General features: G+C 37.5%; 1 protein-coding gene across 3 annotated transcripts in view; it reads right to left on the bottom strand.

Annotated features, from left to right (window-relative positions):
* The window catches only part of HSPA12A (heat shock protein family A (Hsp70) member 12A), a 98,531-nt gene that overhangs the window by 22,923 nt on the left and 49,082 nt on the right, over nucleotides 1-26,526 (bottom strand). For all 3 annotated transcript variants that reach the window (XM_027852177.1, XM_027852179.1, XM_027852178.1), the window contains exons 2-6: nucleotides 17,476-17,561; nucleotides 14,953-15,080; nucleotides 10,811-10,997; nucleotides 8,580-8,684; nucleotides 6,066-6,182 (exon numbers count right to left, since the gene is read on the bottom strand). In XM_027852177.1, coding sequence (XP_027707978.1) covers nucleotides 6,066-6,182; nucleotides 8,580-8,684; nucleotides 10,811-10,997; nucleotides 14,953-15,080; nucleotides 17,476-17,561 — 623 coding nt within the window. The remainder of the gene's footprint in view (nucleotides 1-6,065; nucleotides 6,183-8,579; nucleotides 8,685-10,810; nucleotides 10,998-14,952; nucleotides 15,081-17,475; nucleotides 17,562-26,526) is intronic.

Genomic DNA, 26,526 nt, shown 5'->3' with positions numbered 1-26,526 from the left:
GACCTGACATATAAATATCCAGTTGTCTATTGATTCAAACTAGTGTCAGTTTAGGCTGATGTTAGACATTATTATTGTTGTTGTTGTTTTTAATCACTGACACTCTGCAAATTCTTAGCTTTTTCTCTGCTGAACCTAAGAACCTCACAGATATGACCTAGTGACTCTACAGAAAGAAAATGTGAGACCACATGTTTGACTCCTTCAGAAATCCGGGGAAGCAAAAAGTGACACCTTAGCAGTTTTTTTAAAACTTTTTTTTTTTTTTTTACTATTCATGAGTTCCAATTTGGGAAGGAGTAAAGTAGGTGGAGAAATGACATTCCAAGAAAGGTAAGGGAATATCTGCAAAGAAAGACAGCTCCACTCTCTTCTCTACTTTCCTGAGACCTGCAAATTGCCACAGATTTGCCAGTAAATCAATGACAGTTAAGGTGTGTACGGCTGAGAAAAAAAAAACAAAAACCAAAACAAAAACAACAAAAGCTGGCCAGCCAGCCGGGGTTAAGTGTTAGGCTAGCATGTCTTCGAGCTATGAAAAAGGACTTCATTAGCACAAATTCTGTTCTCCCAGTATGTTAATTTTTTTTTTCCTCTGCAGCTAATTCAAAAAGGAAGGCTGATGTAAAACGTGTCTGTATGGTAGATGAGATCACTGTACAAAGAGGAATCACTAATCCCCATTCTCTACAATGCCATTCATTGAAAAAGAGACCAACAGCTAGGGACTGTCTGCACATTCTGTAATTGACTGGACTCACACATAGAGAGTATTTTAGGTCACAATGTTAATTATTTTTTTAACTGGAAATATGTCTTGATAACATCTTAGCATAATAGGAGCTGCCTCCCAGTTTTAAGTCTTTAATGGCCTTAAATGGTGATTTGTTTTTCTCTTTCCTTCTAGCTTCCTATACTACAATAAAATATACTATAGTATAGAAATTAAGAAGTATTCTTGAAGGGGCTAGAGAATCCTGATGAGTCTTTAGGTCATAACAGATGCAGAATTAACTCATTTCATATATGGGCACTTCACCTCAGAGATTTTCCAAAGACTAACTGGTTCTTCAGTGGATAAAGACTGAATCCATCTAACTTGATCTAGACATGGCTAAGCCAAGAACCCACATTCTAGCTCTGCCACAGAGGGTGTTCTAACATTGAGAGAGCTGTTTTTCTCTCTGTATCTGGTTTTTCTTGAGCTGTAAGGTAAGGGAATTAGGCTAGATGATTTCTAAAGTTTAAAACATAAGATCCATTTAAAAATTATTTTCCTTAAGTGATGGAAGAAGGCTGGAGAAATGAACAATTTCCAAATCACATACTCAGTTTAAGGACATTTCTTTGGCATCGAAGTCAGGTAGAGGTGATACTTTAGAGGCTGCAGGCTGGAAGAATCATCTGTTCCAAAGCAGAATGTTCTAGTAGGGACTTGCTACCTATAAAATGAAGTGCTTATTTGGCCAGTACAGAAATAGCTTCTCACAGCCAACTGCTCACAGTAACACGCAAGCTAAAAGCTCAGCGGACAGCAAGGTCAGCCTGTACCTGACCAAGAATCCCTTTTACAACCTAACAAGCGATGGGTTTTCGCTTTTGCTTGAAGACCTCCAGTGAAGGGAAACTCGTCCCTCCCAAGGCAGCTTATACCACTTTTTGATAGCTCTAATTTTCAGAAGTTTTTTTTCTCCTTACGTAAGCCTAAATCTGCTTCTCTGCAGCTTCTACCCAATTGTTCTTAGAATAAACCCAATGAGTCTTTAATGTGTAAGCCTTTCAATTCTCTAATGTATCAATCACATCCATCCCACATGTCCTCGATCTCCAGGCTAATAATCCCCACATCTTTAATTGCTGCTGAAATAGCATGTTCAACAGTTCCCTTGTCCTCCTGGTCACTATTTTCTGGCCATGCTCCAACCTTCCTAGGCCTTTCCTAAAATATGATGTCCAGAATGATACACTATACTCCTGATCTCAATTTATGTGTGACCAGGGCAGAATGTAGCAGTACTATTATCTGTCTTGTTCTGGACCCTGTCTCTAATGCAGACTGGGACAGCTCTGCCTATACTGGCTACCACATCATAATATGTACAAATAGTGAGCTTGCAGTTCACAGCCCAGATCTTTTTCAGAGCTAACTGATACCAAACCTCATTTCCATTTCTCTGGATTTCTGCAGTTGATTCTTGGAACCTAAGCATAGTACTTTATTACTTTAAAATTTCAGCTTATTCAAATCAAACCATCATTCAAGCCTGTCACTAACTTTTGGTAAGGAAGACCCTCAGGGCTTCTGGCCAGAACAGAACTAATTGCTATTTACACTCACTCTGAGCCAACAAAACCCAATGATCAACAGAGGCTTGGGCTGGGACTTATTACAGGCCAATCAGTGAGAGCCAGAGTGATGTGCATTTAAGGCATACTCATGTAGCTCCATTTGAATCCCAATGGGTTTTACCAGAGCCTGATTTTTCCAGAGCTCTATTTCAAGAAATCCACTTTCCTTTGGGCAGAGCACCCACACGTGAGTGCATAATTTCTCATGTGGACAGAGGAAGGAAGGAAGGAAGGAGCAAGAATTGCCCAACTGGAACTGGCCAGTTAGGTCCCCAGTGGGACAGCTACTACTACTCACAAATTGTTGTTTGTCCTTCATTCTCAAAGAGGACCAATGACATCAGGAAAGTGATGTCTTGGCTTACAAGTGAATTGGATTTAAGTGAGGCAGGGCTGTGCAAAGTCACCAGCCTCACTCTCTCCTCCTGAGCCATCTGGGTCCAGTGGTAAGATACGGATAGGGCGACAGGAAAGCTTGGCTTTTTTAAGCTAAGGACTTTCCCAGGTCTCAGTTTGTCTGAGGCAGCACCCATTCGGTGATTAAGTCTAGGTAAGAAATAAGTCAAGACAATCTCTTTCACCTAGTCAAAAAAAAAAAAATCAATCTGGGAGAGGAAGACCTTCAGGATTTCTGGCCAGAACAGAAACAGATGTTATTTATACTCACTCTGAGCCAAAAAAGCCTAAATAATGACCAGCAGAGGCCTCCCAGACTGATTTTTTTTTTGAGTAGGTAAAAGAGGCTGTCTTTTGCTTTATTTCTTACCTAGCCTTAATCACTGAATGGGTGCTGCCTCAGACAAACTGAGACCTGGGAAAGACCTTAGCTTAAAAAGGCCAAGGTCTCCCACTGCATCCAGGGCCATTGCCAGTCTTTCTGATCTATATCTTGCCACTGGACCCAGATGGCTCCAGAGGAGAGAGTGAGGCTGGTAACTTTGCACAGCCCTGCCTCACTTAAATCCAATTTACGTGTAAGTCATGATATCACCTTCCCAATGTCACTGGTCCTCTTCAAGAATGAAGAACAACAACAACTTGTGGCATTCAGACTGTTAGCAATAATCCCTCACAATTTTGTGTCATTTGCAAACCTGACAAGCAAGTCATCTCTGACTTCTTCCAAGTCATTTATTAAAAATTTTTTTAACAATGCAGGGCCAGGCACGTATCCTTTGGGCATTTCACCAGAGGTGTCCTTCTAAGGTGACCTTGAACTATTGATGACTACTCTCTGGGGTTTGGTAATTCAACCAGCTCCAAATCTATCTAACCATCTTATCATTCTATCTTTCTATCTCATCCACATGCATAGCATGCAAGATATGTCACTGATTCATGAGGTGCTGCACACCCTCAGGAAGGTCTGAGTCCAGGTCTGTCTTTGCTCATTTAGTTAAGTATCTCACCTGCTCTTGTACAATCATAAATGAAAAGAGACACTAATTTTGCTCATAAAGAAGTGGCATTCACTTTCATATCACTCGATATACTTTTCCAGAAGGCATATTGGTGGGATGTAAGTCTAATCTAATCTACAAAAAAACAAAAATAAAACAGTTTTTATGGAGCTTTTTCCCATTCTTGAATCAAGACAGACATTTAATTATCTGCCCATCTCCACAGAGCAAAATAACTGAATGGCACTTGCTTATGGTTCTATTGTGCACACTGGCATCAAGTCACACTGCCTGGAATTCAGCCTAAAAAAGACATCTTGAGGAAGCATTCTGAATCAAGGGAGTATTTATTATATTTGTCTATAACATTTGATTTTGTTCTTCAGAAACTATTCCCCACCTGCATATAATAGATGCAAATTGCTTAGAGCAGGAGTTCTTAATCTGGGATTTTGATTTTGAAAAATTTTTTTTGATAAATGTATTTCAATACAATTGGTTTCCCTTGGAATCCTATATATTTTACTTTATACATTTAAAAACATCATTCTGAGAAGAGGTCCATAGACTTCACCAGGCTGCCAAAGGTGTCCAAAATAACAAAAAAGGTTAAGAACCACAGCCTTAGAGGGACCCTTGATACCAGTTTGTTTTGCTTTCTGTAATGGCATTCTCACTAGGGCTACCACATCTGGGAGGCTCTACCAGTTTCCTTCCAGATGCTTCCATTGTGTTTGGTTTCCTGTTTCTGTTCACTCTAGACCCCACAGAACACCCTCTGAAGCCCTCTCTGTAGGAGAGAATGTACTTTTCCAGGACTATCGTCCAGAGATAACTTAGTAGGAAAAACAGTCACTTATCCATCTGTTCTTGCCTAATTCATCAGGGCTAAAAATGGGAAATGACATTTTTTACTGGCTAAAGTCTATAGTTGCCTCATAAGCTGGAAAACGAAAGTCAGAAGGATGACTTTTGTTTCCTGTGATTTCTACTGCCACTGTCTCAGAGAGTCATTTCCTGATTATCCCAGGTCATCAACTACTACTATTTCACATACAGGAAAGCTTCGCTGGGCTCTAGATCTCAAATGGCCAGGACAATGAGAGGACTGGATTTAATAAAGAGGGGGCAATGCAATTCATTCAAATAATTTCCAGAATCTAAAGTCTTGAGTTAAATAATAAAATTTAAGAGTGTTTTAAAAACCAGACATTTTATTTCTTTCTTTTTTTTTTTAAGGCAATCGGGGTTAAGGGACTTGCCCAGGGTCAAATAGCTGGTCAGTGTGTCAAGTGTTTGGTCTGAGGCCGGATTTGAACTCAGGTCCTCCTGACTTCAGGGCCGGTGCTCTATCCACTGCGCCACCTAGCTGCCCCTAAAACCAGACATTTTCAATCCTAACCTTCAACTCACCATGTTAATAACATTATGATGACAAAGAATATTGTTAATACCTGTAATATTCTCCCTTCTCATTTATGCCTCCTGGATCCCTTCAAGTCCCAGCTGAAATCCCATCCTGTATCGGAAAGCTTTCCTGATCTCCCTTGTTTCTAATGTTTTCCCTCTGTTGATTATTTCCAATTTATCCTGTATATATTTTGTTTCTGATAGAAGTTTACAAGTTGTCTCCCCAATTAAAGTGTGAGCTCCTTGACTGCAGGGACTGTCTTTTACTTTTCTGTGTATCCTCAACACTTAGCACAATTCCTGGCACACAGTAGGTGTTAATAAGTGTTCATTTACTGACTGACAATCCTATGCTAGATGCATTATAATCTCCCACATCAATCTTATTTAAACTGCTTTTGCCCTTTTGTTTTTGTCCTTATCCTTAGGTCTCACCATCCAGATGTTCCTGTTTCACCAGTCTTATTCATAACTGGAATCCATCTAACCAGCCTGGTATAGAAATTCTCAAACTCTCATTTCAGAATTTTGTTCCCAAAGCATCTATGGTGAAACATGACCAAGATGACTGATATTGCTAAAAATAAAAATGAAAATAAAAAATAGCCACGCACAACAAAAAAACTTGACTATGATTTCTTTTCTGTTGTGTCTGATGGTCCAATTTTTAACCTTCTCACATCACTGAAAGTAGCTGGTTAGCTCAGAAGACATTCAATTTTCCTTTTTCCTTAATAAAAAATGATTTAGTACAATGGTCTTTGAAGACTTCAAGATGTCAGGAGATGATATATTGTGTTTTAGGTCACTGCTCTAGGGAAATGTTATAATCGCTGATTATAATGACACCATTTCCAGGATCTGACTTCTCTTTCTCCCTTCCTTCTTCTTACCCTACTATCTTACCTGGTAGGCAGCCTGTCTCATGAACTGCTTGGCAGGCTGCTTCCAAATAGCAGGCACTGTAATGACCCATCTGACATCAGAATTTTCAAACTCAGAGCCTGCCTGATCACTCAGCTCCTAAACCAAAAGGAAACAGTAATATAAAAATGAACCAAAGTTATTTCTCAAGGATATTTTTCTTTTGACTACTATAATCTGAGTTTTCCTGCCATGCAGACTCATATTGTGCTTGTTTCACAGCCTAGCTTGAACCTAGCATTAGTAACAGCACCAAAGGCTGATGGTGAGATTTAATTTTTTTTTTCGGCAGCATGGGACTCAGCAAGGTTAAAATTCATGCCATTCAACAATATTCCAAGAAGATTTACAAACAAAAAAAATAGACTTCTCTAGATACCTTCACAGCATGACCCAGGTGCCATCTCCCAACATAAGGTCTCTTCTGATCTCCATGTTAATAGCACTTTCTCCCTCTTGAAATGACCTTGTATTAATCTGTATATATCTTGTACTTCCTTACCTGTGTATTTCCCCAATAGAATGCAAGCTCTATGACATCAAGAATATTTTATTTTTGTCTTTTTATCCCCCAGAGTTTACCAAAGTGCCTTGTATATGTTTGTACCACTGAATTGAACTTTAGATTAAGGTTAAGATAATTAAGGTAGTCTGGCCATCCTTTTGTATGATTTACAGAGATCCAAAAGCATTTGCCATTTTGATAAAAATCTTCATGTTGGACAAATCATGCTGGCTAGTTTCATCAAAAGCTATGGCTGCAATGATTTTTGGACATGTTTTGCTGTCACATATGTAGACATACTAACATTAAACCCAAACACATATTAACTTATCTCTTCAGTCAAGTTTGCAATCGGCTTCTAGTCGCTACAAAGTAAATTTCAAATGATTAACAAGCTGGCAAATATTTATTTTTCTAGTAAGTATCTCATATTACCCACTAGTTTGAATAGCTGTCTTGTGCTTCATCCACCCTCCCACCAAACTAATTTACTTATAATGCTTGGCACTTACCACTCCTTTCCTTTAAAAAAACGTTTTGGGTATGTCTGCATTGGGCCAATGATTCAGCTGTAGTTAAGTTCTTTGTTTCGTAAAATTTTCCCTCTTTAAAGCCTGCTCTGTGTTTTGAAATCAGGTGAAACATGTGACATGTTTTGGGACTGGATCCAAGAAAAATGTTATTACCTTATGTGCTATATAAAACCCTAGTTAAACAGGAAGAGTTTATGGAGGTAAAGAACAGTTTTTTCTTAAGTTTCAAAGAAAGCTGTTTAGAAATGCCTTTTATTGGTGTTTTGTGATCATTCAGATGTTATGCAATTTGGAAAAAAATCTTGATTGAGCAATTATAAGACTTATTATCAAATTGCCAGCCATAATTTGGGCTATAATTTTCTGCAAAGAAAACATAAATCCTCTATTTTCTCTGTTTTTAAAACAATTTTTTTGATTTTCTTTATGCTATCCAAACATTGTAAATGCTGACCCAAGCCTATGTTAGTTACTGTTCAATCATCCTGTGAGCTAATGAATACCCTTGTTTCTAAATGTTCAGTCATGCCAAACATAATCTTTCCTCTTGTTGGTCAACTAACTTCTCTGAGCTTAAATCTCCTTAACTTTAAAATGACAGGCTAGATGATCCCTGATATCCCTTTCTGCCACTTCCAACTCTAGGTCCTATGACTCTATGATTAATATGATTTCCAGACAAACTAGACTGTTTCTCTGAATATTCCATAAGCTTTCTCCATACTTTTGCCCAGCATAAGACATGGTCTCTATTCAAATTCTACCTATCCTTCAAAGACCAGTCCAAATATCCACAAGGTCTTCCATAATCAACCTAATTAGGAATGATATAATCCTTATGAAATACTTTTTTTTGGATTATTGTTATTTGTGTGTGTGCCTTAACTCCTCTACTAGACCATAAGTTGCTTAAAGGAGGGACATGTCTGATTTATTTTTATATTCCTGCATAACTCTTAGCATGGGGTCTTGCATAGTAGGTACCCCACAAATGTTTCTTGGATTAATGCAATATTTAAAGCATACTTCTCCATTATCTCCTGCCCTTCTTTCATCTCCTTGGTTTCCAAGCCTCCCACCATTCCTTTCTATATCAAAATAATTCTCTCCTTTAGCATAAATCATCAAAGAATCTGAAATTCATGCACCAATCACTTCCATTGGTCCTTGGAGGGAAAGGAAATAGGTAGAGGGGTAGGATATAGGTAGAGTAGCTAATATTCCCCTTGGAATATTAGCAAAGTGATTCACAATGGATAAAGCCCTTAATCTTAACATCAGAGAAAACACTTAGAACTGATTGGAGCATTTCAGCATTCTAAATTGGCATAGAATTCTTACAAAAGATGACATGATTAATCTCAAGCACAGCTACTTCTAATCTTTAACTTATTTCAGGCCAGCATGTACTTTCCTGACAAATACACTGTGATAGACTGAACTAGCAGTTAGTCCTACCTTCAATGCTTGTTCCTTAAAGTACTGCAGGGCATAAGCAAAGATTTCAAGTGCTTTGATTTTCTTCCCATTTGCTGCTGTCAGATCTGTCTCCATGGTGAGATTCTAGAAAAAGAGAAGTACTATTATTGAAAGAATGACATAAAGGAAATATCTGCCTTTTAGGTCTTGCAAAATTTATTCTACATTATAGAAACCTCTAAATTTAAAGAAAATGAGATGAGGGATTCAGGCTATGTTTTCTTTTTTTTTCTTCCTCTCCCCCCTCCCAACCTTGCCTTGAGGGAGTAGATCAAAACTCTAATAATTAACTTGATTATTTTCCCAAAAAAGCAGATATTCTTCAAACTGTGGCTTGGGGGCCTTTCATAGACCCCTTTTTCTGGTGGCTTTTGCTGATCTGGGCATGCCTCTTCTGATTATTTGTATGTTCATTTTTGCAGGTACAAAACATATTTATAGAGGATTCATGTTTCCAGTTGGAGTTGGATTCTCTGATCTTTGAGGCCCCTTGTCACTTTAAGATTCATAATTCTGTGACATAAGTCCATGATGGAAGAGTAGGAAGAGGAGTTGGAGAAAGACCACCAAAGAAAGCAATAAAAAAAAATGACATCTTGAAGGGCAGCAATAGTAACATTTTAACAACAACCACAAAAAAAAATATCTACATGATACAGTTATATGCCTTCCAGTTATATGTCATTTTAAAATGTGAATGCACATGCATTCTTCACACTTATTACAACTTGATTCACTCTTGGGAAAATCCCGGGGGGTAAGGGGTGGAGACTGGACAGGAAGAACAATAATCCTTAATAATGCAAATATGCTAGTGTGTGCCTTCTGTTTGGACATGAGATTCCCATTCAAACCGAGGGACGAATTCAGGAACTGAAATGAAAAAAGCAGTTATTTTAAGGCTTGAAGCTGTGTAATTTGTTGAGAGCCCAGGGGTAAAAGTAGCATCACTTTCCCTGCCAGACCACTAGAGCAACAGGGAGCATTATTAAGTCATAGGAAGCTTTGTTGGAATGTAAAAGGCTTTGTATCAAATGACGGGGGTGGACGACGGTCATTAAAAAATGATGGTGAAATTCCTTGGAGGATAGGAGCGGAGAGAAACAAAAGAAAGCAGAAATCCCACTTAACAAATGGACCTGTTATGGCTGATAAAATCAGTGGGGATTCATGATTGATTTGAGCTTTCTAATTAATGTTTGCCATTCATGTTTGAAAGAACCTTCAACGACTGGCATCCCACGTGGGCTAGAGTGTCACACATTATACCCCCGAGGTACAGACAGCATCATATCATCACCCCCTACGCTGAGCTAAAGTAGTTTGTTTCCTGCTCACTTGAGTCTTTGTGTTTTTAGAACCACTATTCTCAACTTTGGTTGGAGTGGGAGGTAATGAGGTGGTGATGTCCTCTCATTGACTGAATTCCCTGACACCCAAAGAATCTGCTTTTCATGGACTCTAGGAAAAGCAGGAAGGGGGTCTTTAAAATTAGCTAGTTTCATTCTCTCTTTTAAAAATGAAGAAACTGAGGCTCAGAGAGTTGAAGGGATTTATCCAAAGTCACACAAATAGTTAAGCAGCAATTCTGGATTCAACTCAGGGCTCTGAAACCGGATTAGATTAAATGACTTATCCTTTCAACTGCTTCATGCAACTTCTTTCCACAATTCTTACCACCTTGACATACATACCTGAAAGCGCTAAGAATATTATTTAAGATCAAACACAGATTTAGGTGTTCAATGGTGTTTAGAGATCATCTGTCTGTCATCACTCATTACTCAGTCCAAATTCACTCATTATTAGAATTAACAACCCTGTGTTCACCATTTTCTATTTCTGTTCAAATAATCAGACCACTGTCTCATCTCACTGAGTTTTGGGCCTTTTAATTTGCAATTTGTTGTCCTATGGAATCCAGGCAATTAGTTGTGTAATCTACTTCCTGTCATCTTTTTTTACATGACCCACCCAACATCATCTCCCACAATAAATTTCCTCTGTTCTATGTAATACATGTATTTGAAATTCAAGTGAATGAAGATTAAATTGGAGGTGAGCATTTTTTTCTTCTGTGCTGCTCTTCTAGAAAACTGGATTCATTATGGTTAAGAACTACTGTTTGGAAGAACCATAGGCCCTCTTCCTCTTCTTTGCTTTCATTAACATTACTAATTCTAGTGCATGGAAGAGCTATTATTACTTACACCAGTGGTATGGAGTTTCATCTTGAATTTTTCCAAGTAAAGCCACTGCTTGGCCTCATTTGGGTCCAGATCATGGTAAAAATCTCTGGCTGCATAGCCAAAGCTATGAAATTTCCTTTCTGGCGTCAATAAGATGGTGGTTGGTGTCTTCTGATTAGATACACCAGGATCTCCACCTTCCCACCGCCTAGGAAATAAAGGAAGATATATTTTAACCTTTTGGCTATCATGTTAAATACCACACTTTCAAAAAAAGGATAATTTTTGTCAACTGGATTCTCATTACTATGGGCAATTACTAAGTTCATCTGCTACTTTAAGTAAAAATTAAAATAAATAGAGGTGGTTCTCAAACCCTTCATAATATAGGTCTGATCTATGAGTCCCTATTCCCTGAGAGTAGGGACCATGCCTTATGGAAGAACTAGAAGGAATAGTCCATCTCCCTTATTTTACAAGTGGAGAAACAGAAGACTACAGAAATGAAGCAATTTCCCTAAAGTCACACATTTTGTTAACTGTATGACTTTACAGGTAGCTGGATCTAATAGCAAGACTGGATGTAAAATCCAAAATTTCTCACTCTCAAGTCAATGATCTCTCTACACAGGATGCTCTCCCTTTTTTTTTCCTTAGGTTTCACCAGTCTATAAGAGATAATGATATACAGGTTAATGTGATTTGATGCTTGCATCCCCACAAATAGCTCAAAGCATACAGTAGCTGCTCAATAAATGTTTGTTAATCAAATGTTTGTCTCTAATGCTATCATTTCAATGATTCAACAAACATTCATTAAGTACCTACTAAGTACAAGGGTCAGTCCTGCCCTCAAGGAACTTCCATTCTGCCTATTTCCCAAACAAGAAGCTTCCTGCTAGGAACCTTGAGGAACATCAAAGTGAATTTAATAAAAATTCAATTGACTTAAGGAAACCCTAAAGAACGAGGCCTCCAGGATTTATAGACAAATATTATTTAAGCTTTTTGTATATCTCTTATCCCATAATTCCAGAGCCTTAGCATTAGAAGAGACCTCAAGTCATCAACCCAACTCATACCTGAACAAAAATCTCTCTACATAAAGAAGAAAAACCAACAGCCTCCCATACCACATAGCATCGTATCACAGATGTACAATGCTTCAGTCAAATGTACCCAGCCTCTCATACCAGCTCTACTGTAAGCTAAATGGCATATTACCATTTACCTAAAGAAGTGTTAATCCATCCTTTTTGCTTAAAGACTTCTAGTGAGGGGAACACAACTTTCTTCTGAGGAAGTCCATACCACTTTTTGAAAGTTTAATTCTTAGGAAATTTTTCCTTTACATTGAGCCTAAAATTGCCATTCTGTACTTCTTACCTTTTATTACTAGTTCTGTGCTCCCAGGCCACACAAAATAAGTCTAATCCTTTTTCTGCACAAGAGACATCAAATACTTTAATATAACTGTCACATTCCCTGCAAGACATCTCTCCTCCAGGCTAAATAACCCCAGTTTCTTCAAATGATTCCCACATAGCTTGACAAACATTTGTTGAAATTGAACTGATCCTTTTAAAAATGGTGATAAACAGACATCACTCTTTGTAGTCTATCCAAAGCCCACAACTTATTAAGACAGTTTTCCATGAATGACTCAGACTAAAAATCTTTTCAGCTTTAGAGGTTGAAATGGTAATATGCCATTTAGCTTACAGTAGAGCTGGTATGAGAGGCTGGGTACATTTGACTGAAGCATTGTACATCTGTGATGCAATGCAATGCGGTATGGGAGGCTGTTGGTTTTTCTTATGCTGTTACCATAAATTATTTGGCTCTCTGTATGAAAGCATATGCATTTCCTCAAATGGAACATAATTAGGAAACAGCCCAGAGAAAATGCATGAGACCAGGTTGCAAGAGCAAAACATGGGAAAAGGTAAATTGTTTGAACCATTATTGCTTCTGTTTCTTATTCAGCAAGGGCCAGCTGTCGATGCCTCCATTTTCTCTCTGCCTTCCCATCTACAATTCTTTTCCTCCCCTGATTTTCCTAAAGTATTTTGCCTGACTCTCTTCTTTGACCCATAACATCCTGGCTTTTATTTAACTTATCTGTGTGTGAGAGACACACCCACGGAATCAGTAAAGTTCACTGACATCAGGGACTATGTCATTTTTAGAGCCTAGCACTGCCTACCTAGTGAATGCTTAATAAATGCTTATTAAATAAAATGTTTGCAAATGAGTTTTCCTGTTGCTCCTCCTTTTGTTGTTTTTCTACATTAACAAACATTACATCCATTCTCCAGTCATTTTTGCATCAACTGAATACTAGCTGCCTGAAATGGTACTGAACATTCTCGCTTTTAACTTTATTATTCAATATGTTGATTATATAAATATTTCTTGTTGGTCAGTAATGGACTCATCTCCAAGGATAATGGATCTAGAAAAATAACACTATGGAGCCAAAAAATGGTCAAAAAGATGTTTTAGAAGTTTTCTTCCTAAAGCAATTTATGTTATTTGCCTTTCTATCTTTGGGTGCCCTGTCCTCTGTTGTTAGTCTATCCAATGAAAATAACAAACAAATGCTAACTGGAAAATGAAAGACATTTATTTATCCCAACTTTAATAGAAATTGACTTAAGCAGAACTTCCCTCCTCCGTACTCCACCAACACACTTTCTGCTTTTCCATCCATGTTGTCAACAACTACAGAACAAATATAATATTTATTTAGCTGACTTATCTGTGTTTTCTTAGCTAGCAACAGGGCATCACTTATTATGATAACCTGGGCTCCCCTGGCAAACAGGATTTTCACTTTTTCTTGGCAATTATAATAACTGCCATTTATTTCTTTAAAGTGCAAAGTAGTTTGTGTGTATTATCTCATTTGAGCTTTACAATGATTGGATGATTTAGTGTGGAAAAAAGGAAGGAAATGAGCATTTATTAAGTGCTTATCCCCATTTTATGGAAACTGAGGCCCAGAGAGGTTAAGTTGATTTGCTCAAAATTGTAGCTCTAGTAAGTTTCCAATGTGGGATTTGAACCCGTGTCTTCCTATCTCCAAATCCAACGTTCCATCCAAAATTTCACCTTGGAAAGTACTATTTTGTAATCTAGATGCATACCGAATTGCATTCAATTTTATAAAGAAAGAATATTAGTCAACATCAGAAAAATCTAGAATTTGAAATAATATCCATTTTTTTAACATTTCTAAAATCTCATTTAGGAAGACATAGGTTGAAAAGTAGTGTGGCATAGTGGATAGAGACCTAACCTTGGAGCAAGGAAGACTGTGTTTCAATACATGCCTCAGACACATACGGGCTGCACGACCTGGGATGTGGCACTTAACCTTTCAGTTATCTAGGTAAATCTCTCAGAGTATAATTCATCCAAGAGAAGATATTGACCTACATTGACCAAGGGAATTACCTCACTTGGGAGTTCCTTATACCAATGTAATCACATGACTAGTCCCTATCCCTACAGTTAAGTGATAGAATCAGGGATCTCAAGAGGGATATAAGAAGGATCTCAAAGTCATCTAATCTATATCTAATGAACATACACCTATATCTAGCACTTTACTATATCAGCAGCAGCAGCATCACCACCACTAGCATTTATATAGTGAGATATATATGTATGTACCTATATGTATGTGTGTACCAATATCTCTGTCCATATCTCTTGTATCTCTAGAGATTAGAACAGTGTCTGACACACAGTAAACAATAAATGTTTGTTTCTTTCCTTTCTTCATATTAAATCAACCTGTAGCTCTTGCACTTTTTTCTCCTCTCATGCAGCTGATTCTGTTTTTGATACTGACAAACCAGGTTGAGGAGGAGATGGGAAGGCAATGATGGTTACACGCTTTAGTTTAACGAAGTTAAAATCAGAACATATTTCATTGATTACAGACTTTTTCTTATGCTTTAAATGCAAGGCCAATCCATTGCTTCTCTTACTTCCATGCATCTATTTAATATCTCAACCCATTTCCCAACTGGCCATCATAAGCTGTCTTTTATATATGCTCAGGGCCATTAGAAGTGCCTTTCCAATTACGCCAAGTGACCTGTCATTATCTTGTCACTCTGGAAGGTGTGACAAGGCTGCACCAAAGTCCGTACCTCATGACATGAATGCATTCTGGCTCCTTTGTGAAGCTGTAGGCATAGCCACTAGACGTAGTGCCAAAATCAATAGCAACGACCACGAGAAATGTCTGCTGCTCAGTGACGTTTGCATCCGAGTCATTCTGCAAAGAAAGAGAGTGAGAGGCCATTTGGCTGAGGGATGCTCTTTGCTACATGTTCCAGCTTTCTTAAGGATATTCTCTGCTAGGAAGCCTGCCCAAGACATACTACAAAGAGAGATCAGAAAGGGTCAGCAAAGCATAATTCCCAATAAGTATTCTTACTAGCCCCACACCAGGGGCAGTGACCCGGCCTAATGGATCTGAAGTGTGAGTCAAATATAAAGCTTAAGAAGGACCACCCAAAGAATAGTAAATGAGGATACTTTGCCAGACTTAATTAGGAGAGCTGGCTTTCTGGCTTACACTAATTAAAAGCTCCACTTGAGTATGGCTAATTATTGAATTGCTTGAAACAAGGATTGATTCCCAAATAGTTTTTAATTTCCTTTTCTATGCACATTTTTATTTGTACACACATATCTTCTTTTACCTGCCAGATTCTTATTTGAATCTATAAAAGGCAGAATCCAAGGTAGTGAAACTATTAATACCTTGCCTCTATTCAGTACTTTATAATTCCTAGTGTGAGTATATATATATACACATATACATATACACACATATTCATATATGTATGTATATGAATTATATATGTAATGGTATAATATATACATGCATGTCTATGCATGTAAATATATCTGTATTGTCAGTGCTCATGTGTATACGTATGTACATATGTATATATATGCATATATGTGTGCATATACTTGTGATATGTGGTATACATATATATTGTATATGCATTATATACACATTAGGTATACACATGCTTATACTATATGTGTATGTACATGTATCAGATATACTGTATGTATATATACACATGTATCATATATACTATACGGGTATACATATTAGTTAAATACAGACATTAATGCCAGCTTTACAGGAACAATATGTATATGTGTATATAGATATAGGCAAAGCTAGATAGATATACACATGTGTGCATGTACGTGCATGCATACTATATATTGGTCCTGTCATGTAGGCTGGCAATGATGTCCCTATTTGACAAATTGGGAAGCTAAGGCACAGACTGAGTTGTTAAGACACTAAAACATTGAATTAATGATAAAGCCAAGACCAAACCTCACTATTTCCCATTATCATCCAAAGTTTTTAAGGACAACTATAGTGGAAATAGGAAAAGACGGAATATGGTCAAAATAGGCTCTTGTCCAAGCTCTGCCAATAACTAGCTGTGCAACCCTGATCAAAATCTTTTCACTTTTCTTCAACTCAGTTCCCTTCTTTGTAAACTTAGGGAACTGGACCACATGTTCCTTAAAGTCTCTTTCAGTTTTGTTCCTAGTAAAAAAAAAAAACCTATCCTTTTCTCAGGTTTTTAATAACATGAATATCTATGCAAATTCTTCCTTTTTTTCTGTCTCTTTTATGTCTACAAGCCCATAGAAAAAGGGTTTAGTTGAGAAGATTTAGCTTGCCTATTACAGCAGGAAGAATTCAGAAGAGACATAATTTGCTGTCACTCTCATGGAAAACAGACCACTGAAAATAATCTACTAGCAACATATTTTGACTGTGATATGATGTCTCCCAACTACTTTCCCCCCCAATACATGCAACTAACTGCAACTGACAAAGCCAAATAAGAAGGAATGTTTAACTGGCTATCCAGTTAGATATCTTTTGTCAATTGCCCAGGGACACCATTAAATGTTGGACAGTGATTTTAAGAGGGCTTTGTAATTCAACTGGTCCACTTCTGCTCACATATTTCACTGATTTCTCTTTTACTTACAGCAGAGCTGACCTTGGAGCCAAGGGTTTAAGCCCTGCTACTAAAAAGTACTATGCCTCCTTGACCCTGGGCAGGCCACTTTTCAGTGATCTAGGCAACTGCCCAAGACTATAAGTTGCAAAGAAGGTGCCAATCTGCATTGATAGAAGGAATTTCTTCACCTGGGAGTTTTGTCTACCAATGAAATTACAGGTCCAGTGCCTATCTCAATCCTAGTTGGCCAAATAAATGTGAGCAGAAAAATCAAAACTGGAAAAATCATCTTTGAGAGCTTCAGGTCTGTGGTATTTAAGAATTAAAAAAATCAGGCAGTAAGGGGTCAGAGCCTTTGTAGACACCTAAAAAATATAATGTAATTCATGTGCACAAATTATTTGCAACACACCATATCCTCTCCACCAAAAAAGCAAAAGGGTTAGGTGCCAATCCCTTAAAATTACAAAGTCACAGTGTTTTACATTTTTGAGGGATCCTATAGTTCACTTATCCAAACACTGCAAAAAATGAGGAGACTAAATCCTAGAAAAGTGATGTCCCAGGCCACCTCAGTATGGCTCCATCAACTTATCCAGGGAAGAAAGATACAGAAAATAATAATTTAGTAACCCCAAGAAAGAGCACATTTCTTACCACAATATGGGAAGGAGACAGTGGTGTTATTCCTGTATCTCCCAAACTTCTTGCAGGAGATGAATATGCTGATGTAGGGGCTGTTTCTGAAAAACATAATTTACCACCTTGAGAAGTAACATTTATTGATCCAGATAGCTACATGGAAGGATTGGTGGCTTACTGTGAAAGTCCATGGCTTGGCTTTCTAAATAGTAAGACAACTTAGAATTTAGATTCATAGAACATCGAAATCTAACCCCTGAAGCATGAATCTCTTATATAATACAACTAAAAAGCAGTCAACCTCTCCATAAAGAGCTCTAGTAACGGGGAATTTACAAATACTTCCCAGGGCAGTTCATTGCAATTTTTGGACGACCTTAATTTAAAGCTGACACATTGTTCCAAGTTCTTTCTCATGTCAAGCAAAAATATAACTCCTTTCCCCCACAACACACTTCAGATATTTTAAGACAGTGATCAGATCCATCCGTAAACCTTCTCTTATCCATACTAAACATCTTTTTTCTAGATCCTTCAATTGATTCTCTTAAGGCATGGTTTTTGAACCCCTTCACCATTGTGAAGTGCTGCAGGCTATTATCATTCTTCCTAAAATGAGATGTCAAGAATGGAACACAATACTCCAGACATGGTCCAATCAGATTAGGCCTTGGATTATTAGTATAATTAGAATATTTCTATTTATGGAGCCCAAGATCAAATTAGGTTTTTTTGTTTGGTTGTTGGAGGCAATCGGAGTTAAATCACTTGCCCAGGTTTACACAGCTAGTAAGTGTCTGAGGATATATTTGAACTGAGGGCCTCTTGACTCCAGGGCTGGTGATCTATCCACTGTACCACCTAGTTGTCCCTCAAATTAGCTTTTAAATTGCTGTTTTTCATCATATGACTCATATTGTATCTTCCATCTACTAAAATCCCCAGGTCTTTTCTACATGAAAAGATGGGAAAGACATCTAGATAACATTTCTTATCTGTACTTGTAAAGCGAAGAACATTACGTTTATCTCTAACTTAATTATTCCATTCTGATAGCTTAATCAACATGATATTAATAAAAGCCTATAACATTTCTTTCTTCCATGATGTTGTATTTGCTATTTTAAAAAACGAAACAGCATCCTTTTCCTTAAAATAGCAACTACTTCTCTTACAAACATATGTTATAAATTTTTTTTTGGCTTTTAAATAGCCCACTCTTGTCATTGTTGATGCAGAATGTGTGCCAAGATCCTTCTAATTCCACCTCAATATTCACTGAAGAGAGAAAGTTGGTTGAAAGCTCTAATTCCTTAGAGTAACTCTCTCCCATAGCGTCTTCACTAGCCCTTCTTTATAATCTTGAATTGGCCCAGAAAGGTAATTTGACCCCAAATGGTTAACTCCACCCTCCTCATACATATTTTCTAATGGTTTTCTGAGATTCAAAAACCCACAGCAGACAGACCCAGCAGGAAGGAAGTATACTTATGCTAATAGTTTAAAATTAGAGTTTGGAAATTCCCAGGGACACAGAGCCCTAACAAAAGATACAAGATCAAACAACACTACTTTCAATAGTAAGGCGGCAGCTACCCTCATTTTGACAATTACACAGTAGCAAGTTGCAATTATTCTGCCATTGGTGTTTACTCTAAAACTTTCCCAGAACTCAATTCTTTCTGGTTTTTCTAGGACTCCATACACAAGGAGAACACACATTTCCATGAACAGGGCTGTTTGGGGTTAGATCCTGCTGGGAAGTTCAAAAAGTGTCATTTGTGTCCAAGGAAAGAATACTTTGACACCACATAATACTGAGAATGCCCTGGAAGCAAAAGATTATACCAGAATCTAGAAAAAAGAAAAAAGAAAACAACAACAACAACAACAAAAATCCTTTCTTTTTGCTACAGGCTGCATTGAGGTGGGATGAGGGGGGGAGAATAGTACATGGCCTCTCAGCGGAAAATAGGCATTTTCCTCAGAACAATTTAACAAAATACTTCTTGATAAAGAAAACAAAAGTGTTTGAATCACCAAAGAAACCCCATGTCTGCCTCTAGAAATGCACCCAAATTAATCAGGTTTCCAAATGGATTGGAGAATTTTACTGCTTCTTTTCGAAATGATCGCTTTCTTTAAATTAAGCCTGGGGGGGTTCAACAACTTTTCCTACAGAGTAGATGAGGAAATGAAGAATAGTGATAAAACAGAGAATGTGAAAAGCATTGATAGGCATATAATGAATCATAAAGAAGGATGGGTGTTCTCTCAAGTGGGATGTGTTACATCATTATCACTTTTCATGTTTATAGTTTCTTGCCTCATGGAGAGGGCTCCATTCCAGTCTTAGTTTAGGGCAGGGTACAGGACCAGATACTGAGTAAGAGATAAAAATTAACTTCATTGGAGAGAAGACATTTCCAATTATTATTCTTAGTGGCTCACATTGCCTTCATTCTGGAAAGTGAACAACACAAAGAGGTTGATGTGGTGTCCTCTTAGAAAATTTTCTCACTGTATCTGGCACCTAAGCTCTCAAAGAATAAACCTGATCCCCAAAGTCAGTAAGCAAAAGCATCGGAAAAACGCCTCGCTGTCCAAGGTAGCCAACCAGATGGTCTTTATACCTGAGGGGACGAGAGTCAGCACAGCCAGGAAAACCCAAAACCCAGGGAGAAAGATGCCATCCAAATACTCAGTGTATCTCTCAGCCTACCTACTGCAAGGAAGGATGGAGGCCATTTGTCCAGATTTGCACAGAAGGGTCTAAGAGGAGACCCAGTGACTAATTGCCCAGAAAATTGGGGATTGGCAATTAGCAAACAAGTTATTATCAGGCTGCAAGCCATCCACCCTACTGTCTGCTTCCTTCTAATTATCTTTTCACTCTGCCCTCCACAGAAGGTCATGGCACTGACTGATAAACAGCATATGTTTAAAAGATGCTGCATGGATATCATCTTTCCCTAATGAGAGGTTGTACACCTCTTGAGGGCAGGAACTACATCCAATACTTTTTTGCATTCTTGTCCCACAAATGCATAGCACTACACCAAAGACTGAGGAGGCATTGGTAAATTTCTGATTGATGGATTGACTATTCAGTCAGGACTGGAAGCAGTCAGACTTCATGAAATTCCTTCAATGACAATCAAATCCAAAGGATTTGGGGAAATATCTGGAATGGATTTTTTTTTAAAATATGATTGTCATTGTTTCCCTCATTACAGGGACTTGGTACATAAAAATGGAACTTACACATACTAAATTGGCTTCATTTGCTGATTTTTGATGGATGATTGATGGATGGAAAATAGAAAATGCATATGGTGTGTTTGTTATATGTATGCATAATATATAAATTATGGCTAAAATCCATAGTTGTCAATCTTTGAAGCAGAAAGGAACAAGCAGCATAATTATGACTGTGTTTATATTCCTGTTGTTAAGGCTAATCATTTATTAATTTACTGCCCTACGCTTTGATTAGAAGTATCGGAATAAAAGTGTTGGTTTAGTAGGATTCCCCACCGAGAAGTAACAGATCTGTAAAATTCAATTTAAATACATTTCAAATTTATTCACAACCTAGAGACTATGAATCTCTTGCTTAAAATTTAAAATAATAATAGCTAACATTTATACACATACTTTATTTCATTTGGTCCTTTCAACAACTCTGTGAATTGGAATATTATTAATCAATTAATCAAAAAGCCTTTATTAAGTGCCTGTGCCAGGCATTATGCTAGGCTCTGGGATCCAAATGTATCCAAGTAGACAATCTCTACTCCCAAGAAGCTTATTGCCTTCATTTTACATGTGAAGACACTGAGACTTAGAGAGATTAACTGGCTTGCCCAAGGTGACACAGCAAGTAGATGTCAGAGGTGGATCTGAATCCAGATTTTCCTGTCTTCAAGTCCAGCCCTTTTTCACCCTGCCTATTAACTCTAAAAATCACCAGTAGTGGAATGGTTGAAAGTGTCTTGGAGTTAGGAAAGATGTGCATCGATGCAATCTTTGCCTTTGACACTTATTAGCTGAGTGACCATGGACAATCAACCTCTCAGAGCATCAGTAATTGCCTTAATTGAGAAAAATCGAATGAGATAATGAATTAATCAACAAGAATTTAATAAGCTTTTACTATGTTCCATGAACTATGCTAGTACTAGAAAGGAGTCTACATTCATTAGATACATTGTGTACCTAAATGGACACAAACAAGATATATACAGGATAGATGGAAGATAATCTCAATTTAAAGGATCTGCAAAGCCTTCTGCAGAAGATGATGTTGAACTGACTCTTAAAGAAAGCAGGGGATTCTAAAAGACTAGAGCATTACAGGAATGGAGGGAGAGCAGCCAGTGCAAAGGCATGGAGATAGGGGATGAAGCATCATGTAAAACGAATGGCAAATAGGCCAGTATGACTGAACCAGAGTATGTGTAGAGGAGAGAAAGGTCTAAAAAATATTAGAAAGATTTAAAGGGACTAGGTTGTGAAGAGCCTTTAAATGCCAAACAAAAGAATTTGTATTTGATCCTACAGGTAATTATGAGCCATTAGGGTTTATTGCATAAGGGCAGGGATGGGGGTGTGACATGGCCAAACCTAAAATTTAGGAAAATCACCTTATAAAGTGTACGATAAAATGTAATGTCCTGTCTATTTTTAATATAACAGAAATATAAGGAGAGCCATAATTAATGAACTTTCTAACTGTTCTCTTCTCCCACACATGTATATTTCATATTGAATATGTATTATTAGTGTATATATAAAATTTTTGAAGATGAGAACAGAAAGATGTTATGATTGCTTTAGGCTATAATAGTCTATTCTATCCCAACAATGCTGTATTTCCAGACTTATAATTTTTCCCCCAAAAAAGTTAACCCTTCATCTTTCCTCCAACTGAGATACCCTCTCTCAATGACCATCACTATCACTTGATATCCTACATCCATCCTTCATACCTGGCTAAGATGTCACCTACTCCATGAAGCCTTCTCTAATTCTTCAAGATGGAAACAATCTCTCCTTCATCTGAGCTCATTTTGTTTTATGCATTGATTTCTATTTGATCCTGGAGGTAATAGGGAACCACTGGAATTTTATTGAGTATAGGATTTGTCAAATGGTAATGGAGAAGTGCATAGTGGGCATAAGCAGGCAGCAGCACGTGACAAACAAGGAATTATGTAGAAGCCTATAAAAGTTAATATCAAATAAGAATATGATTAGATAAAAAGACAGGTCAGTCATGGAATGAGAGTGAAAGAAAACTGATAGACTCCATGCTACATGTTCCTGACACAGTTCTCTCTCTGTCTCTGTCTCTGTCTCTGCCCCTATGTCTCTGGGTCTCTATCTCTGTTTCCCTGTTTCTGTCCCTCTCTCTTTCTCTCTGTCTCTGAATCAAAACTGGTAAGCATGGATGGGTGGCAATCTGCCATCTACATGGTTGGAAAGAATCTCCACATTTTAAAAGAAAAAAATTATGATTTTGATTTAAAATTTTTATTTTCAGTTTCAAATTCTTTCTCTTCTGGCACACCCTTCCCACCCACTGAGAAGGCAAGAAATAAAATACCCATTATACATATTAAGTCATGCAAAACATATTTCCACATTAGTCATGTTTGGGGTGGGGGGGAGGGAAAGCAAGAAAAATAATGAAAGGGAAAAATATGCTTCAATCTATACTCTGAAACCATCAGTTCTCTATCTGGAGGTGGAGAGCATTTACAGCAAGTCCTTTGGAATTGTGTTTGATAATTATAGTGATCAGAATTACTAAGTCCTTAACAGTTGAAGACCATCTACATTAATGAGATCAGACTCCTTGAAATATTGGAATATGTATAGGTCCTATTACCCTCCACTAGAGTATAAGATCCTTGAGGTCAAGAATTCTTTTAAAATTATCTTTCTAAGTCCTTCAGCTCCTAACACAGTGTTTGGCACATGGTATCTTTTAACAGATTCTTACTTAATAAATGAGTGAAAGAATGAATGGAGTTTGTTTAGATGCTTCAGATCTATATGATGATAGGGAAGCAACCCTCAATTTAGAGCAGGAATTTGAAGCCCCAAATATAATTATGATTTAATGAACACAAAACACATATTAATTTTTCTCCTTCTAGACATTAACCAAAAGATCTGAAAATTCCTAAAGCTAGACTATTTTAGATAGCTTAAATTTATTTTCTTATGCTCCTCTGAGGTTTCTTCTTTGAAAATATAGTGGATCAAGGGCATATGTAGGTTAGAATTAACATTTTTTCCTTACAGGAAAAATTTTAAAAATGTTTTACTACCCAGTAAGAGTATTCATATCTTATTAAACTAATTTAATCATTACTGTAAGCTGAACTTGCATTTCAGTAAATCATTTATAGGGTTTTAAAATCAGTCTAGTTGGAGAAGGGAGCAAATGGAAATTTTATTGGCGTGAACCATGAGAAGATTTTTCTAAATGCAAAGAACAGGGAGACTATAAAATAATTGTTCTCCAAATGTTAAACACTAATAGGTGGGATGATCATTTCTTATTCTATAAAAGTACAGCTGCAAGAGTAAGGCCAGGGGTCAGGGACAACATTAAGCCCTTCCTGATACTGACCATCATTCTTTGACTATTGATTGCTCTTTGCTAAGAGTTCCAGTAATGGGTATCAGTGAAAATGAACCAACCACAGCTCTGTGTCCCAAAGGGAACACAGCCATGCTGAGTCACCACGACCTCACTTAACCTCTCTAGGTCTTAGTTTCTTCATCTGTAAAATGAGGGGCTTGGCTTAGATAACCTTTAAAGTCCTTTCCAGTTCTAAATCTATGATCCTATATGCCACTAATTGGGGAGAGGGGAGAATTTTTTGGAAGAATAAAATTTCTCATTAATATTTCAAGGAGATGATGATGTTTCTACCATCACCCCTTTCAGTTTCTTATTTCTAGACTTGTTTAGGAGGCAAATGCTGAAGTATCGTAAGCAGATGCATTTGTTAGGCATCTATAGTCAGATAGAAGGAAAGTGTTCCTACATCACTAATACCAACGGCTCTGAAGGTTTCATTGTTGAACATTCAGTCACTTCTTATCAGTTTAGTTCAATTCGGCACATATTTCCAAAATACCTACTGTGGACAGAACACTGATCTAGGTACTGAATGAGACATAAAGTTTTCATAAGATGTAGTATCTGGTTCCATTCATTCAACAAACATTCATTATAGCCCTACTATGTACATAGCACCAGGGCAACAAAGAAAGGCATGAAACATTTCCTGAATACAAGGGAACTAGCATTCTTCTGGGAAGGAGGGGAACATACGGAGCATATACATAAGCCATCATAGGAAATAATAAATGATGAGTGCATCATGTAAGTACAAACAAAATGTTATGTAAAATTCATAGGCAAAGAAAAAGAGGCAAGGGAAGGTATTAACTATGTTACCTTAATTAGGAGAACATCTGTGTACATGATAGAGTCCAAATGGGTACTGTGCCCATTTGTAGAAAAGAAGTCTCCATCCAAATATGAAGAACAATTTAAGACAAGTCTGAACCAGTCAAAATGTCAGATGCCTTAAAACAGTATTCATGGATTCCAACAACATTTCAAGCCCCCAAATATTCCTTGGCCAAATTAGCACAAACCTAGTATATGTTCAGGTAGGCAGGTTTCTGAATATAGACCTGGTAGAGCCATTTTAAAAAAAAATAATAATCCTCCAACAAAGATAATTTTTTCTCATCATCATAGTTAGCCCAAGTCTCCTTTCATCAAGAAGGAATAGAGGGGCTGTCTTGAAGTCACAAAAAAATGCTACACCAATGTCAATGAGGGCATATGCCAGTCTCAATATCAAAGCCTGTCTACTATGCTCCTGTTCAGCTTCTTAGAGAAAAGGAATGCATACTTTGAAGTTTATAAACATTTTAAAGATTAAAGAAATCCTGACTTTTCCTTCTTCTATGTGATTTGCCACAATTTCCAACTCTCAATGAGAGAGAAATCTCAATTAAACAGCATTTATAAAGGATTTTTACAATCTTCCTCTACTCACTGGGAGAACATTGTACACAGTAACAGCAATATTGTAAGGATGATCAACTGTGAAGCAATTAGCTGCTCTGATTGAGACAATGATCCGTGACAGTTCCTAAGGACCCATGACGAAAAATGCTATCCACCTCCAGAGAGAGAAGTGATGATCTCTGAGCACAGATTGGAGCATATATTTTTGCTTTCTTTATTTTGTGTGTGTGTGTGTGTGTGTTTTCATTTGCAATGTGGCTAGTGTGGAAACATGTTTTGCATGACTTCACATGTATAATAGTGCTTGCCTTCTCAGTGGGAGGGGGAAGGGCAAGAAAGAGGGAGAGAATTTGAAACTCAAAATTTTTTTTAAATAAGTGTTAAAGTTTTTTACATATTATTTGGAAATATATATATCCAAACAAATCTTCTTCCCCTCCTAAATCTTTGTCTCATTATTAATGTTGGGAAAATACCTAAAACCTGATGTCAAATTTCACCCTGTGACCTTTTGTTCTAGATGAGCACTTGTTCTCATCCTGCCTAAAAGCAGGCAGAATATGTTCTTATACGAGGCCACAGGTTTCTAGCTATCAAAGTTTTCATTTTAATCACTTTGGCCCAAGCTCAGAATACTTAGTTATGGGTAACTGTTGGATGGAATGCAAATCTGACCTACACCATCAGTGAGCTGGAGTCTCTTAATAAAATACTGCAGCTGCAGTGAGACAATTTTGGAAATGAGTCATTGCCCCTCCCCCCCCCCCCCCCCCCCCCCCCCCCCATGCCTGGAATGCACTCCCTCTTTACCTGTCTCACAGGATGAATCTCTTCATTTAAGACAGAGCTCAATCACCATCATCTGCAAGAAGTCTTTCCTGACCCCCTAAATACTAGCACTCTCCCTCTCAAACTATCTTGTATTTAACTATGCTGCATATATTTATGTTGTATATGTTTTATATATATACATACACATACACACACGTGTTTATTTTATA

The sequence above is a fragment of the Vombatus ursinus genome, unplaced genomic scaffold (genome assembly GCF_900497805.2).
Source record: "Vombatus ursinus unplaced genomic scaffold, bare-nosed wombat genome assembly UNPS02009205.1, whole genome shotgun sequence".
In the NCBI taxonomy this organism is placed as follows: Eukaryota; Metazoa; Chordata; class Mammalia; order Diprotodontia; family Vombatidae; genus Vombatus; species Vombatus ursinus.
The sequence above is the reverse complement of the archived record's forward strand: the minus strand, read 5'-3'. Positions and strand labels throughout refer to the sequence as shown.